Source organism: Manacus vitellinus, unplaced genomic scaffold (genome assembly GCF_001715985.3).
Source record: "Manacus vitellinus isolate BGI_N305 unplaced genomic scaffold, ASM171598v3 scaffold_6_pilon, whole genome shotgun sequence".
NCBI lineage: Eukaryota > Metazoa > Chordata > Aves > Passeriformes > Pipridae > Manacus > Manacus vitellinus.
This window is the reverse complement of record NW_021940750.1, coordinates 3,330,370-3,348,151: the sequence shown is the minus strand read 5'-3', so window position 1 is coordinate 3,348,151 and position 17,782 is coordinate 3,330,370. Positions and strand designations below refer to the sequence as shown.

The 17,782-nt window shown below is 38.4% G+C and overlaps 1 protein-coding gene and 1 non-coding gene across 3 annotated transcripts in view; both read right to left on the bottom strand.

Moving 5' to 3' along the window:
- Positions 1-17,782, bottom strand: part of CKAP5 (cytoskeleton associated protein 5) — a 42,712-nt gene that overhangs the window by 5,310 nt on the left and 19,620 nt on the right. The window contains exons 18-38 of one of the 2 annotated variants that reach the window (XM_018082628.2): positions 17,122-17,179; positions 16,913-17,038; positions 16,456-16,592; positions 16,123-16,297; positions 15,461-15,574; positions 13,351-13,479; positions 12,565-12,759; positions 11,767-11,902; positions 10,879-10,967; positions 9,583-9,708; positions 8,769-8,918; positions 8,168-8,371; positions 7,296-7,431; positions 6,282-6,475; positions 4,386-4,558; positions 4,147-4,170; positions 3,065-3,238; positions 2,519-2,639; positions 1,638-1,817; positions 1,003-1,190; positions 513-588 (exon numbers count right to left, since the gene is read on the bottom strand). In XM_018082628.2, the coding sequence (XP_017938117.1) occupies positions 513-588; positions 1,003-1,190; positions 1,638-1,817; positions 2,519-2,639; positions 3,065-3,238; positions 4,147-4,170; positions 4,386-4,558; positions 6,282-6,475; positions 7,296-7,431; positions 8,168-8,371; positions 8,769-8,918; positions 9,583-9,708; positions 10,879-10,967; positions 11,767-11,902; positions 12,565-12,759; positions 13,351-13,479; positions 15,461-15,574; positions 16,123-16,297; positions 16,456-16,592; positions 16,913-17,038; positions 17,122-17,179 (2,905 nt within the window). The remainder of the gene's footprint in view (positions 1-512; positions 589-1,002; positions 1,191-1,637; positions 1,818-2,518; positions 2,640-3,064; positions 3,239-4,146; positions 4,171-4,385; positions 4,559-6,281; positions 6,476-7,295; positions 7,432-8,167; positions 8,372-8,768; positions 8,919-9,582; positions 9,709-10,878; positions 10,968-11,766; positions 11,903-12,564; positions 12,760-13,350; positions 13,480-15,460; positions 15,575-16,122; positions 16,298-16,455; positions 16,593-16,912; positions 17,039-17,121; positions 17,180-17,782) is intronic. The other variant, XM_018082629.2, reaches the window with a different exon arrangement.
- LOC112841300 lies at positions 2,346-2,456 on the bottom strand. Its single transcript, XR_003212911.1, has one exon. It is a non-coding gene; the product is annotated as a small nucleolar RNA SNORD67 (small nucleolar RNA).

Sequence of the window (17,782 nt, the reverse complement as noted above, 5' to 3'; positions counted from 1 at the left end):
ATGCTTTGTGTGAAGAAATTTTAGCAGATAATACATACATGCTATGTACACTGACTTTAGGTTTAACCTCATTAAGAATGCCTAAGCTGTCTTTAAATCATGCCAGTTACAAAAGGGTGTTGTATGATAAAAAAACCCAAAAAACTCACTCATGTTTTAAATGCAAACATTTGCGCATTCACTCTATCTGTCATTAGAGATGACAAAATAGAAGTCAGCTCCAGTCTGGGACTGTTTGAATCCATAGTGCAGTGCTGTGCCCAAGCAAACGAGCTCGGCAGGTGACTTTACAGCTCGTACTGAGTTTGCATTAGTGTGTACAAGTTTCTGTAAACTATTAGCAGGTGTTAAGCTCCCTCCTGGCATACAAGAAGTCCTTATATGTGACATCTAATAAGGTTATAAGAAGTATTTCAAGTTATGGCCACTATTTTTTTTTAACTGTATGTGTCATTTCAGCTAACATGATTCAGATAATCCAAGTAAATTTGAAATCTCTATTATAGGCTCACCTTCATGACAAGTTCTGAAAACTTAGGAGAGCTGGCTGTTGCTAGAAGACTGTCTTGGAGCAAAACAAGTAGAGCACTAAAAGGAATAAATTTACAGAGGTTAAACAGAAAACATTCTATACAAAAGAAAAAAAGATGCCAACTCACCCCAGAATACCAGAGACTGAGGTTAGTCCAGTAGTTTACATCACGTTGTGTAACAGCTCTTTCCTTCTTTCTTTCTACTTACAAGAATTTAAGAGGCAGTCTGCTGAACTATAAAGCACATAGAAGCATACTAAGCTGGTTTGTTTAGCTTGCCTCCAGCTGTGCAGATTGTGGAGTCAAATTCTGATCACCATTGATGATGAGTGATAATTCTTGATCAGCTAACTGAATGATTCTACAGACATTTGTCTTTGCTTACAGAGTGACTAACAAACTCAGCCATTCAAGGAACACAGAAGAACAGGTAAAGAAAAGCAGTAATTGTGCAGTTTTCATTATATACCTCAAGATGTTGGTCTGGTCAGACTTCTCCAGAACTTTCACTACCAAGAGGTTGACTGATCGGATGACCTGCTCCCCCTCCTCAAGGTCTTCAACCCGAGAATCCAGCATTAATGTAATAAGACCATGCATTAGGTCTTTAAGCACACCAGTGGAGGCCTCTCGAGCCAGACTCTCTATCTGAAATAGCTACAGATTGATGACAGTATTAGTTTTCCCTGTACATGATCCTTTAATACAGGGAGTTCTCTAGACTACATTGTCCAACCATGACATCTCCCTGTTTCCCACAACATTAAACAGTCAAAACACAACTATGAAGAAAGTTATTTCTACTGAGTATCTTCTGAAAATACTTAGGCCACCAACTCAGCACTCAAAAAGGAATATAAAAACAGAGCTTAACAGAAGTATTACAGTGGTTGTATTCTGCAGAAGCAGAGACCTTCTCCCCCAGTTTCTCATTCCCCACTCCCTCTCAAAAGGTGCATTGATGAGCAGACAGTTAGCAACAAACCTCCATAAAAGAGACTCAGTAGTAATCTAACCTAGGTACAGGACAGACATTCCATTCTCCTGCAATTTCTGCACAGAAGTTATTTGCTCTTCACCTCCCATTTTACATCAAAGCCTTACCGTGATCATGCTCCCAATAATACAGCTGTAAAGTCTGACTATCTCATCTTTGTCCAGCTTCTCATCTGCCATGTGCGTGTTGTAGATTAGCCGAAGCTGCATAAAGGTAGCTATTAGGAATTGGTCAATGTGGCCAGACATAGCTTCTGCTTTGTCCTCCTGTTTGAGCACCTCATCAATCTAAGATTTAAAAACAAAACACTAGTAAAGTCAACATAATGCAAACAGTGCAAAATAACAATGACTTAAAAACTTTTCTGTAGGAAGGGCCTTGCCTTGACCAATTGATTTGCCAAGGCACTTGTATTCTAAGCTTCCACCTGAAATCAGTAGCCACTGACCTGTATTGCTAATCCCAACACAACCAATTATTAATCTTTTAGAGAACTGCAATCCTATCCTGTACGCAAATGAAAACACTCCATTAAAAATTCTGGAATTAACAGCTTTATGAAATCTTTTAAGTATTATGAAAACTCTGAAGTAGTTAAAGCCACCCTAAAACCACATAAAAACTGAGGGCAAGACAATCCTTTTGCAGAGGATCTATAAACCAGTTTACACTAAAAATTAAGTCTCACTGACTAACTGGCTTTTTCAAACTCATAGTACAAATAATTTAACAAAACCAAAACGATAACACAGAATCACTAATGAAAAAAGTGTTAAGTCTATTCTACCTCTTCCAAGTGGAATTTCTATTGCTAAAGCGAGTCAGATGGCCCCTGTGCACTTTGTTTTGTCATCAGGGAGATTCTGAGCAGAGTCCATGTCACCTGACATGAGTGCTCCACCACAGTGCAACTCATCACCCTCGCAGACAAATAGTTTAATACAGTGTGATTAGTTGCTATGATCAGTTGCTACCTTAATTCACTTACCTGTGTCAGAGCCTGAATGCTTGTATTTATATCACCACTGGCTACTTGGGAAATGACAAAGTTGATAGTAGAAGCTGTGTTACTGTGCATGTCATCAAAGTGTGGGGACACAGCACGAATTCTAAACAGTTGAAAAGAGAACTCATTACTTTTTGGAGAGCTACTTTAATTCACACTTAACTGCTACATTTCAATCAAGATTTAGAGACAAGGGAAAACAATTTCTTTTTTCACTGAGGATAGTCAAGGAAGGAATCACTCTTTTTAACTCATCTATAGCGCTACTTGTAAGGACACTGATGATGCATTTACAAACTCAGAATTCTTTTACTATAAAAATACATAAGTAGAACTCAGTTTTTTCTTTAAAAATAACTGCTCTCCAGATTTCAGAACAGTGCAAGGGACCTTCATTTTGACATCTCTTCAAATTAGCTGACACTACCCTCTTATGTAAACAAGTCTGAACGTAGAAACTAGCCAATTCAGCTTCACGAAATAGCTTTTAAGCAGCCCTGCTGGTTTCACTTAGGAGTTTAAACTCACTTGGGCTCAGGAATCAAGACTGGCTCAAAAATGTCATCTAGTTTGTGCTGCACAAGTGCTGGCATCTCACATCTGACAGTTCCGTTGTCATTTTCAATTTCATCAAGATCCAGCTGAAATTCCCGCGGAACAGTATGTGTTGTCTCAGAGTGACTGCCCATGTTGCGATTTTGGCTATAGAAACCAGGAGAGAGGTGTTTATTACACACACATAAGAGGCAAGAGTACTAGCACTAGCATCCACTGGTAGGCCTAAAGCTCTCAGAATAGCACAGATTTTGGAGTTCTGATTATATTTAAGCCCCCTAATAACTCCCTCTGCCTTTCCCCTAAGCCATGAGTAAAACAAACTTTTGTGGGCCAGAAGAGCAGCTGCTAGTCACTTGCTTTTGACTTCCTCTTGTAACCCACAAGACCCCCTGCACCTGTGACAGGTATGCAATGGTTTGAGATAACTAGTAGAGTTTACAGGAGTATAAATGGAACACAGCTTTGAAGTTAGTGTGGCTTCTTTCTCCTCTCGCTTTTTTTAATGACGGACAGGATGCATATGTACACAGCAACCTTGCAAGTTCCTCTGAACTTAAGACTCCCAGCATCCCACATAACTTGTGCTGCATATTGGATTTTTAAGGAAATATTCTAATACATAGTTCTCAACACAGATTTTTACTCAGAAATAATGAGCAGGCAACAAGCAATACAGTTTCTGAGTTTTTTGTTTCTGGTACTGTTGCCCCAGGCTCTATGATTCACACATGCCTATCCAGTTCTGTGCTTTATGTTTAACATAACAAAGTTAAGAACAGGGTCCAACCAATACAAAGTTTAATGTAACACATTGGAAGTACTCCCAATATTTTGAACAGCTGCTTAATGTGGAAGTGCCAAGTCTGCTGCAGCTTGATCTATGGTCACCTTGACAGAAACCTGTATTTTTGGTTTCTTTTCTTTATGTCAGAGACCTGTAAATAACCTAGAACTAGTCATGGCAAACTCGTCACCCTCAGGGAGGGGTGACTGGGATAGAAACTGAAAGATACAAGAGCCTTGCTACCAAGGAGTTAGTGGGCAGTACTTACATCCTATAAGTGCGATACATAATTCTGTCCATGGAGAAGCAGTGAAAAGAGGCACAAGACCATTTAGAAAGATTTCAAGACAGACAAGACAAAAAAAGTTTCAGACATTTTGATTTATATTATATGGCCGATTTTCACAACATGCAAAGATGATGATATGAGAACTAAAATGACATTGCCAGACATGATATTAGCACAGACACTATGCAGGGTAGAGACCACAACATATCATTACATACTTGAGCTTGGAGGACATGTCCTCAGCTGGCCCCTTCCGCATCATGCCAGCGTTAGCACTGATGTTTTGAGTACGTTGAGGTTTCTCCTCTGCCTGTCTCACAGGAGCCGCAGAGGGTCTCTTGGCTGACCGTTTTATTCTTTCCTCCAGCATGCTCATGTCTTTCTCAGAAAGCTGTAACACACAATACTTTCACTCAACTCGAGTTGTATGGATTTTAGAAATCTAGGTCACCTACAGGATGCATATCACTTACTACTGCAGACTGAAGTTCCCTATCACCAAGGCAGGAACTGTCAATGCTATCACCTACCAGCAAACTAACAGGGCCACTTTGGACTGCCAGATGTTACTTCAAAAGCTAATTAACCTATATTGACAAGCTGTAATACCAAATACAGTTATTTCTAGTCCACATAATTTTCAAGAAACAATTAATCTCAAATTCAAAGTATGGTACTATCAAGTGTTTCCAATTGTTGCATGTGTTGCTGCAAAAAACTCAAACAAAAAGCCGCCATCCACCTTTTCTATATTCCCTATTAGGAGATGAGGCAGTGCTTTAACACTCTGGACCCTGCCACAGAAGCCAGAGTCCTTCTTACAGTTGTCCTGTTCAATGTACTAATCACTCAATCCCAACACAAGATCGAACATTAAACTCCAACTCAGGCAGTGAAAAGATTCATATATACCTGCTTACCTACTGGACCAAAGATTAGCAATAACTACATTTGAACACAAGTAAGCATGACAATTTTGTGAGAACTACTCTACAACATCCCTATGATTTGGAAGCCTTCCTGAGAACCCATACATTTTAGTTGTGACATACTGAAGCTCAGAAAGTCATAGTTAGAAGGGGCTGAAGAGTTCAGGTGCTACAGTTCTTTTCTTAACCTTGAAAATCCAAAAGCAAATGGACTACGCAAAGCTAAGGAGGAGACAGATTGCACTCTGAACAGTAGTTGAAATATGATTGCATTCTAAAATGTTAATGCAAATGCAACATTAATTCTCATGGAAATGGTTACCGGAGAAAACAAAAGTCACATTAAACTTCAACTTTTCAAGAAGTTGCAAAGGCAAAAAAAAACCCAAAAAGGGGCAGCCTTCCTTCCCTGCTCGTCATATTCCATAAAATATCCATTCAAGTTATTCTTTATAAACAATTTAATTCCCATGAAAGTCAGTGTTTTTCTTGTTTATTCCAGCTTTGTTTTTTATTCATGCACACCCAGGTTATATACACCTTTCCTATGAAGACAGGCTGAGAGTTGGGGGTTGTTCAGGATGCTGAAGAGAAGGCTCTAGGGAGACATCATAGCAGCCTTCCAGTACCTAGAAGGGGCCTACAAGAAAGCTGGAGAGGATTTCTAAACGGAGTACGTAGTGATAAGACAAGGAGTAATTACTTTAAAATGAAAGAGGGTAGGTTTAGACTGGATTAGAAATTCTTGACTGTAAGGGTGGCTGAGGCACTGGAACAGGATATGCCATCCCTGGAAGTGTTTAAGGCCAGGTTGGATGGGGCTCTGAGGAACCTGGTCTAGTGGAAGGTGGCTTCGCCATGGCAGCAGGGTTGGACCTAAATGATCCTTAAGGTCCCTTCGCAAACCATTCTATGATTTCATATATTCCACAATCTGGGATTAACCAAATAATTTACAGCACCACAGATCTTATGATAATTATTTTCAAAACTACAAAATGCTCTTGACGCCAACAGCAAGATGACCAATCACAAGCAAAACAGTGCTAATCCTCTACAAAAGAGTAAGGAACAAAAAACCCCCAAACAATCCCACAAACCAAACAAAAAACCCCCAAACCAAACCAAACAAAACCTACCACCTAAATCCCAAACCCTCATAATCTTATCTCCAGTTATACTCACATTTCCAATCAGCTTGAACACTTGATCACCATGAACGTTATAGACAGTCACAATGGTGTTGAGTGCAGCATTGCGCACGGTGTTGTCCCTATCACCAATATGAGTTGCCATTTCTTTTAAAGCTTTCCCTGGAGTTGGCTGGCATACATTCATGCCATATGATTCAACCAGGCATCCAAGCTCTTCCAAGCATTCTAAAGAAACAAAATAACATACACATATTCAACTTGAAAGCTGCTAGAAAGAGAGCACTCCCAGTTTCTGTGTTGCTTGGACAATGTGAACATTCACTGTAGAGAACTGTCAATCACAAAGCTGATGACAGACACTTCAGGTGATTTACAGGATGAATAAATAATAAATATTGAATAAAAGTAAACTACAGGTTCAGACTACTTCACACAGATAGAATATGTAAAAGCTGTCAGTCAGCCCTATACCCTTCAAATACTTCCTGTTACCTTATATAAGCAATGTTACAGTTAACTTCATATCTAGATAGTTTAGACAGTTGTGAGCTTGCAATGCTATATTATGTAGAGAATTTAACTTCCATGTTATACCAGGATAAGATATTTTCAAGGTGACTAGGGAGCTGTTTGTAGTTCAAGCACCTTAACTTTATTACAGACCTTACTTGCGTTGAGACAAATGTGCAATGTAGAGACATTTGTTGATCAGATTAACTGATTCTCTTGGTGACTAGGACAAGAGTATTGTCACCCTTCTCCCCAGTACTGTTTCACTAAGAAAACAAGCCTACTCAAGGGAGACACAATCTTAATACTGATAGCAATGACAGATTGCTCATCTTTGGAAGGTACAAAGGCACCAAAATAAAAAGCAATACAATACTTTAAAATCTGATCCTTTAAACACGAACATCTGCATAAAATGCCACATGCAGACAAATCTCATATCCCACCCAACACTCTTATGCTGGGTTTTTCAAGACACAAACCAAAGCAATTTCAAGTACTTTGCGTAAGCCCAGTTCAATCCTCCATTTCGCACCTGCACGTTGTTTTGAGTTTTTGGATTTTGTCCCCTCCATGATGAAAGGGAACATCTTGCTGGCTGGATAGATGAGACACATCCTGTTCAGAATGGCACGTACATCTTTGCGGATGACATCTTTCGGTTCTCCTACCTAATGGAAAATTAATAAAAGAAAAAGAGGGGAAGAAATATAAGATATTTTAAACAGTCTCATGACACTATTTCACTATTCTAAATAATGTCAGGCAAGCCAGAATTATTCTCAAGGCAAAATTCCTTTTTGGTCAATGTCTTTTAAAGGGAAATATGCAGGCTTCTAAGTGCCATATCTACATATCTTTTAAATACCTCCAGTGATAGAAGCTCAACCACTTCCCTGGACAGCCTGTTCCAATACTTGACCAGCTGTTTGTTGAAAAAGTTTTCCCTAATATCCAACATAACCATCTCCTGGCACAACTTGACACTGTTTTCTCTCATTCACTTGCTATTTAGCAAGAAAGAGACAACACCCACCCCACTACAACCTCCTTTTAGGTAGTTATACAGAGCACTAGATATGCCCTGAGCCTCCTTTTCTCCAGGCTAAAAAACTAGGCCTGTTGTGTCTCATACAACTGGCCTCGGCCCATCTATCCAGCTTGTTCAGATCCCTCTGTAGAGCCTTCTGACCCTCCAGCAGATGAACACTCCTGCCCAGTCACTGATGAAGATATTAAACAGGACTGCCCCAACTCTGAGCCCTGGGGAACACCACTCATGACCAGCAGCCAACTGGATTTAACTCTATTCACAATATATTTAGAATGAACATATTGCAGTATTTGATGGTATCCTGCTATATTCCTCATGAAAAATAAGGTTAGTTTGTGTAAAATAAATTGTACCTTTAGGATAAGATACGGAATGAAAGAGGATGCTTCATTTTCAGTGAGGTGATACTCTTCTTGACTCAGCATATTGAAAAGCAATTTAAGGTATTCAAGTGTTTTCATCAAAACACTTGTATTGGTATCAAAGAACCGCAGGGTAAGCCATTTTAAGATCAAATCCAGGCAGCTGATGACTCCGTCTTTTTCACTCTCCAAGTGCTTGAAGGAAGAAGAAAAAAAAAGGTTATGCATAATGACACACACACACAGAGTTCAAGAAAAGAACAGAGAATAAGCTAAGCTATGTCTGATAAGATAGTCTACATTTATTGGTCAATTCTCAGAACCATAAGTACTCACTTTTAACTGATACAGCTTTTCTGAAATTCTAAGAGAAGTCTCTGGTGAGGAAGTTTTCCCTTCTCCCAAGAAACGGTATTAATACCAACTTCACCATATCTCTGAATATTATTTCTATATATGTTTAGCTTTCAACTTCACAGAAAAATGACTCGACTCCTCAGAGAATTCCTATTTGATTTGAATTCAAGCAGAATCTGTCATAGCAGAGAATAATTCCATAGCACATCATCTACTACCACAGAGACAAACTCACCTCAATCATAACAGCCAGTGCTTTGTTGTGGTGCTGAAAGTCTGCATGAAACATCTCATCCTGTAGCCATTTGGCCACACAAGTGGACATCTGAGTTTTTAGCTGTTCAATATATTCATCACGGGGAGTAGTGAAATTCCACTTTAACACCTGTAAAAGGCAGCATTTAGAACTCAAAGTAAGCAATACATTTTCTTCCTGAAAGACTCTGCTGATTGTATATCATTTAGTTCCGCTTCAGAATCTGTTTTCAAAGTCTTCTTATTGTCAATAAGTAACAGGAAAAATCGGTGGTGTTTGCTCACCTTCTCTTACGTGAAAAATTTTCTTCATGTGGACTGGTTATCTTTAGGCCATCATCTTAATAATTATCACTTAAAGTGGTTGGTTTTAAGCTACAGACAGGCCTATCTACTAGCAAGTTACAAATAACATGCATGTTTTCAGTAACAGAATTTCCCTAAGAATTGCTAAGTAGGGTTGTTCAAAATAAGTAAATTGAAGCATTTACAATGTATCCTGCAACTCTGTACCTGAAAACAGTTGACTAAGCTTAACGATCCTTCACAAATTTTCAGCATTTATACACTGTCATGAAAGCCCATATGCACAAAATTTGGAAATCAGAAGAGAAACGTCACAGTAAACCAGATATTGACCTGTGAAATTCAACTGAAGAATCTGTCCAAGAGATGGACAGTGACTAGCACTTTCATGCCATAGTACATTTTATTCTAGATTCAAAACTAACAAATGCCATTAAAAAAAAAAAAATCTCCTTCAAAACTTGTGAATACATTCCAATTTTTCTCACCTTCAGACCTTTCTCCTCTTTCATCCTCTGTTCTTTTCCATTTGGGACTATGATAAAAATAGGACCTGATTTATCATCGTCTTCCTTCAAATTAGGCTTGCTTAGCACTTTCTTCCCTTGTACACCCTGAAAAAAGCATAGTATTAACAGGCAACACAAGACATATATATGCCTCAGTCCCAGCAATTGCAAGCATTAGATACCAGCCAGTCTCATGCTGCTTATGTATACAAGAGCCAGAGAGAAGCTGAAAGAAAAAATGTTGATTAGAATTTTAAAAGTGTGTGCTCTGCTGCTGTGGAAGCAATACCCATGACAGTGTGCACAGTAGTACCCTGTGAAGTATGACACATCACTCAGCCAGTGTGCTAGTCACCCACACATCCCTAAAACCCAACGTGGTACCTGTTTGATAGACTGGTTCTTTGTCAGACTTGAACTGCCTTTGCTGAGGCTTGTATTAGCTTTGGGCAGGCTGGCATTACCCTTGGATATATTGCTATTAACATTTGACTGCTGTAAATAAGCCACAGAAAAGTCTTTGTTGTTAGACAGCTATTTACTCCTAAGAGTTACCATTCCAAACCTTTTAATGCATTTGCAGCAAAGGCCTTAACTCTACAATCCCAGTTCTGAACTCTTGACAGAACACCGCATCGACTTCAGCAAATCTACAATATCCTTCAAGGTCTGTTTTGCTCATTCTTGTAATTAAGATGGACATAAAATGTTCTTGTTATAGCACTACGTCAGACAATGGAGGCAACAGGACTAAAACAATTCAGGTTATTTTTAGTTGTACCCACAGGACAAACTTAAAGTTAATAGCAAAAAAATTACTGTAAAGCAAAACAGAAAAACCTAACCACAAATTGACTGTAACCAATTGAGATTATTGTGCTTTCAAGTATATTCCTTCCCTTTTCTCACTAGTGATTGAGAACATTTTACTCTTCATATTTTAAGGCAGAGATACATTTCTTTTGATACATGGGTTCAAAATTAATGTTAAAGTATACAATTGGAAGTGTAACAGTAAGAATGAATTCTCAGTAGCACAGAATCAAGGAGGCCAAGCAGATTTCAGACAAATTGAGTCTCTCACAAGACTGCATTTTTGACAACACAGACTTTAAGAATTAAATAGGTAATGACAACAGCAGTGATTGGGTAAGTGATACGGGAACACCTGTCACTTTAGAGCTCAAGGACTATACTCTTCTACCCATAACAGATTAACAAACCACAGCTATTAACTTCATGGAACTGATCTTGTACAAAATAAAACTGACATACCTTAGTTTTAGAGGACAGTCCTCCTGCTTTGGCTTTTTTGGGATCAGGCTTGGATTCCATGGTATTAGACCCCAAGTCATCAGCAAATGCTAGAGAAACAATAGACCATTTCAAGCTATCTTCAAGCCTATTTTAGGTTATCAATTTTCTGTTCTAAGAACAGAAGAAAACTGTTCATGGATACAATATATTTATTACACAGATGTCTGAGGATTTTAGACCCACAGAGGAGGTCCCTTAAATTCCATGTTAGCATACAAAGTTCTCATAATTAATATCATACTATGTTAGCAAATTTGTCATTTTCAAAACAATTTACAAATGCACAGACACATACTTTCCAGGCTAATGTCTAGAGCTGTAGTTGCACCTGGTCTGAGCAGGCAAGCTAGCCCCAGCAGAGCAATAAGACAGGACTGCTTCTTCAAATCACTTGTCCCCTAATCCCATTACCCTCTTTTGCATCAGCACAAGCAATCTGGTAGTCCCAGAGTAAACTACATTGAAGAAGTAGTCTAGATAAAAAATAATGTGAAAACATTTTAAAATCATATTATATTAAAATCAGATTAGTATTACTAAAAGCCTCCCCCTGCAGCCCCTGGGTTTTAACTTCAATACCAAGTAGATATTTTCAAATAGCAGTTGACAGATGGTTGTGTGGAAAGGACACAACTACACTGGAAGCACCCTCCTACACTGGAAGTTGATTCAACTGCAAGAAAGGCCAGAACTGCAGACAGAACTCACTAGATTCCACAGTTCTTTGTAACCCTAACTATGCTGAATTCCTCTTCTCCAGTTAAGTATGTTTCTTCCTCTGGAATGTCAAAAAGCTTCAAAACCCACCCTTTTCTCAGATGTTTCCCAGAATATAAGAGAGGTTACCTGACCCAGGTTGGAATTTGGCTGGAGCTGTTCCCCCTACCACTCTGGAAGATGATTTAGCAGGGGGAGCTGGTTTGGCTGGCATGTTGGTTTTGGCTTTCTCAAGCATGGCCAGTACTTGGTCTTTGGAAGTTGGCTAGAGAACAAAAAGGGAAAAAAAGAAGTGATAAATTTAGCAATGACTACCACTAATCTACTAATAAACTAGCCACAGACAAGGAAAACAATAGTAGTTTAAAACAAGCTATTCTCTGTTTACTACTTTCCAGGATGCTTATCTTAAAACATCAATGTTCTCAGATACTTTTGTTCTGAGATAAAACATCCTTTTATTAAGTTTCTTCTGCAAGTCCTATGGGAAACATGTGCAGCAGCAATCTGTTCTAGGTGAGTGGTCCTATGAAGTCAATGGAGTGCCCTACAATTATTCTTCACTCAAGGGTTCCTAAGCCAGACCAAACTGCTAGAAGCCATCTGAAAGTATGAGTACAAAAGCATACAATGGGACAGTAACTGGTATGGAAGCTTTCTGCAGGTAGATTTTTTTTTTTTCCAGAAGGAATGAAGAGTGAATAAATATCAGGTTCTTGAAGTGATAAGCCTGTAGTGGCAGTAATCATTTTTGAAGTAGAGAAAGCTCTAACTCACAGTCTCCTGATACTGTTTTCAGCCCCCCTGAAAATATTTGATGCAGACAAGCTTACATGACTCAGGACAGCATATCATGAGACTGTGAATGTGACTTGTTCATATTCACTCATTCAAGGTCACATTATCTAATCTTTGTGACAGAAATACCTTCAGCTTGCCAGTGGCTTTTGCCATCTTCTCAAAGCCAAGATGCATCATAAAGAACGGCAGGGCATCCTGTGCCTTTTTGCGCACATCCCCGTTTCGATCTTCAAGGCAGGAGTACAGGTGAGGCACGCACAAGAGTAGGTCAGAAGGAACAGAGCGGAGGGTAGGCAACTTCTCAGCCAACCAACCAAGAAGCTGAAACAAAGTTTTAAAATAAAAGCTTCTGAAGAAGTGCTAACACTGCTCTGTCAGGCCACAAGACTGAATAGTAGTCCCTCACACAACTCTGTGTGAGTAGGAAAAACCCACCACAAACTTTCTTCAGACAAATATTCATAACTAACATCAACTTTGACGTTAGCAATTACAAAAATAAAAAGTTGAGTACAATATGTTAATACACATCTATCTTAAAACTTGAAGCATAGTCTCTTAAAACTGTAAAGGTTGTTGCTTTTGAAAGCAACAGAATTCCATGTGCTCTTTTTAATGACTCCAGTTCTGTTCCATGGTGAATTTGAGGGAAAACACACTAGCACTTAAAATGCTAATCAAAACAGACAAAAGTTTCATTTTAGAGGCACTGAATGACAGCTATCATGCAGGAAGAAAGCTTGTTATTAGCCTTTTGAGGTTTAACAATTTTATGTCAGTACAGAGACTCACCTACTTGTTTTCTCATACAATTGTAGTATTGTGCCATTTCAGTCTGCATAGATAAACAATCCATAAAACATAAGGTTATTTTGATTAGACAAACAAGAAGTTTTTTTGACAGAAGCCTACCTCTTGCCTTAGGAAAGGATTTTCTTTTTTGAGCTCCTCAGACAGGTCTTCCCCTTCCAACCACTCTTTCATGCCAGTTTGTTCAGCCCAGGCATTCACAGTTGCTAATGCAGCAGCACGAACATTATTCTGCAGCAAGAACAAGATTTAAGAAGAATAAACATAAAGAGGGGTCAGAAGTTTACAATAGAAGAGGCAACAATCAACCTTCCTATGAAAGGAAAAAGCTTTCACATCATGGGCGTTGAAATCTCTTTTTTTATTCACTGCTTGAGAAGTCTAAGATTCGGAAGAATTTGGTTTTAGTGATGGTATCAGCTGCAGCAATTACCAAATCAGACATTATACTTATCTGTCATACAGCACATCAATGAATCAAGGCAGGTGGGTTACGGAGCCTGCTATTAGGGCACTCTTATTTAGGACACACATGAGCAAAAGTCAAGTCAGGAACAGGGAAAACCCTCTAACTCCTACCAATTTCCATATTTAGGTTTTTTTCAAGCAAAATTTAGAACAGCACCCTTTTTTGAAAGAACTATGTAAAGTTATGAGAAGCCAGATGGAATACCTAACAATCACAGTTCTTTAAAATGTTATCAGTGTAGACATGACTATATAATATGATCCTCTACTGCAGGCAGAATTTATGAGGAAAGCTGGTAATGTGACAGATTCATTTATGTTTAGTATAAATCAATATTAAATGTAGAGGTAACATTCAGGCATATATGTAAATAAGTAGTGAGCATCCTTGCAAATAACTTGGCCCATCTTCAGTCTCATTGAGGAAAAGAAACAAATCATGAGCTGCAGATAAACAGATGCTCATCAGCCTCTCTGGCAAGACCTTGGTTCCCCATCACCCAAATTTAATTTGTCTTCACTCATACTACAAGCTGTTGGCTTTCCTCAATTATTCAGTGGGTCCACTATAAACATATTGAAGCAGGGTGCAGAAAGGACCATCCTCAACCTCAAAAGCTGGATAACTTTGATAAACTAGTTAAATCTTGCACTTGCAGTACTTAAAAAGAATACTACTGTAAAAACATTTGAATGAACATACCATCTTCTGTCAGCATTATAGTTCTTACAAGTAACATTGGTATTACTCATTTTAGCAACACTAAGTTAATCACAATTAGTCTTATCCTTAAACCATGTACTTTGAACTGAAGCACCAGGCATAGCTTTGAGCAAGCTGGTCTAATGGAAGGTGTCTGCCCATGGCAGTGGGGTTGGAACTAGGTTGGAAGGTAACCCTACAGACCATCTAAACAATTCTATGACTCTGCAAAGGGAGTTTGATGTTACCTCAAGATAACTGGTGAACAAAAGAAGAATTCAACAGTCACATAAAATCTCAGTTCTTGAAGACTCTCAAAGACAAAACAATGTGACCAGGAGTTTTTTATCCAGCCCTAGGACCAGTCCTAGTCCTCCACTGTTTGGGACAGGCAGAGCCAGCTTCTGTTCGTTTTCCTACTCACATTCAGAGTAGAGACAGCTGAAGTATGCCACCTCTGATAACTGCCTGTGACCCCAAGACATCAGCACCTTCCCAAACTTCTTTCCTCCACTACTTCAAATTTGCTCTTTCCCATGGCCCTAGCTCTGATCTTGACATAGCATCCTAACAAGCTCGACACTGACATTATACAAGCTTCAGTGTCAGTTGTGAGTGTCCTGTGTCTACCTACAGGTCTCCTACACAGTGAAAAGACAATAACAACGTATACTGGGATCCACAGTGATACACTAAAAGCACCTTTACCAAGCAAACTGGCTTAGTGCCTAAGGTAGTGTACTTGCAGCCTTAGAAAATATCATACACTCACCATGTTTCATTTAAAAGCCAAATTATGACACTGACTGGGTTTAGTTACAAGCAGGAGACCACACCTCAAGTAGAATATATATTCAGGTACAAATTCATATTTGGATAATATGTTGTCATTCAGGCAAGAACTTTTCAAAAAATGTGTAAGCTTCCAAAGAAAGTTTAAACTGCCATCCACCTCTTAAAATCAAGTCTAAATAGCAACAGTTACTTTCAGACATAGATCAGATATGCAAAAAGGTAAAGAGATCTTGACGACTGTCCTACCTTACTATCTCCTAGGACTGTAATGACAGGAATCCCCAAATTTTTCACATGCTGTTTGATATTGGGACCCATTGCTGTTGCTAGCTGCTGAAGAATGCTCAGTGTTTGTTGCACCTGCACATAAAGAAAAAAAGGGTTTAAAGAAAACAGTGTTACAAGTATGTCTACAAAACCTCCAAGTTATATGGGGAAAAGCAGCGCTGCTGGTTTTTACTTTTTTTTTGACTTTACTAAAACACTAGATTTTTACTTTAGAATGCCTGCTTAATGACACCTATTCCAGACTTCAAATTCATCACACAAATAAATAAAAAATACTTCCATATTCTGAGCAAATTAAATTTCAACTAAAAATATTTTAACAACAGACAATTCACTTTTGTCAAAAGTGAAGCAATTACTCAAACTTATTTGAAGACTTGCTTACACTACACTCAGAGTAAAGACAGATTTTCCTTTTTTGAAAGGCTTTTTTAAATAAAAAGAAAGGCAAATATTTATAAAAATAGGCAAATATATGATCTAGAAACATACAATACACTGTTTTCCAGTTGTTGATTTCATGACATTGTAACAGACCAAGTACTAAGCAAGGTTCAGAAATCATAAATAACTGAAGTTCTAAGCTGGAAACAGCTGAAACTGGATTTTGGAAAACATACCAAGATTTTATTGGAGTCATTGAGACGATTCTTCAGAGCAGCTGGAAGTTCTCCTATGTTTGGATGTATGAACTTTGCTTCATTTAATATGCTTGTCACTTCATCTAGACCTTCTTTTCTGATCTTCCAGTTTTTATCCCCAATCTTAGACACTAGTTCAGCTGTGATCTTATCACTGCAGGAGAAAAACAGGTAAAAAGCCCACTTTCTTAGTTATCTATCTATTGGTACTCGAGTGCTTCAATACCACAGATTTCTGCTTATGAAGTTTATAAACACAAAGTTTTGAATTGCAGTGAAAGTAGGTCTTCAGGCTGCAGAATCCAAACCTACCCAATATCTGTTCTTGGCAAGAGATCCACAACATCATTCCCAACTTCCTCTTGTTCTTCTTCCTCAGCATCATCCCCACCTCCTGCACTGTGCCTGGAAATGCCACGAGTTGGAGTTGGTGCTGTCTGGCCTTGCATCTGCAAGCAAAGCAAAAATCAGAAACAGTTATTTTACAATTTTTCATTTGACCTTAAAAATAAAACCCCTTGCATGATACAAATGCACTGGCTCAGGAAGAGAGATTTCTAAAACATTATGCTATTCAAACAAAACTAGGAACTTTTGAAGTTTGTAATGACTATTGACATAAGGACATGCAGCTTTCATGCACTGCCTTAAAAAATCTGGTTCACTTACAAAAACACGGGTTAGACCATAATATTACTACAGATTTCAGCTATTGAAGTCTTAAAGTAGTTTTAATGATACTTGCTAGTAAGAGAGCTACACTTCATACCTTTTCAAATTCTGCATCTATCTGGGAGAGAAGGGCTGGCTTCTCATCCTCAAAAAACATTCGCAGAGGAGGTCCCACATAAAGATACATTACTCCCAGCAACGTAATGGCAGAAGTCCTCACAGCCTGCCAGAAAAAGGACAAAAACACTCAAGTCTTCAGTTTAAGGACTGATAATAATTCAGGATTAATATTCTAAATTTACTCACTGGGTTAGTTGCAGCAAGAGCTGTCTTCACGTTACTGATGAAAGCTTTGACATTCAGTCTGTGGGAGAAAGATTTCTGCCATAAACAAAATGCAACACAGGAAACACCAACAACAAATAAAATCATCACAACATGTTAAAGAAAAAAAAATACCTGGAGACAGATTTATACTACTTGCTTATGTGAAGAAGATATTTGCACCTATAAAATATCATCACAGGTATAGTGTAGATAGTAGCTATTTAAATAACTACTGAAAGAGAGTAGTTTGGAGAATAGCCTATGTATGAAAATCAATACAGTAAACATATGATAATCTATATCAAAGCCACCTATTATTACAGCTAGAAAGTTCCTTAAATTACATCACCTGCTACATAACTGCTAGGAGTGAAATATTGATGAAAGAATTTAGAATAATTTTAAGCACCTGAAACATGGCTACATAATAAAGGGGAGGGTTTACTGTTATTGTGGAGGGTTTTTTTGTTTTGTTAGTCAGGCTCAGGATCTTCCAGAAAAAGGCATGAATATGAAAAGTAAATTTGCAGGAGAAATAAAGGAAGGTTTAGATTTCTGAACCTTCTATACCATCTGTGTAGCCTCAAACAGTGTTGTTCTAGTAGCATATCTACACACAGGTTATCCTGCTGTAAATACA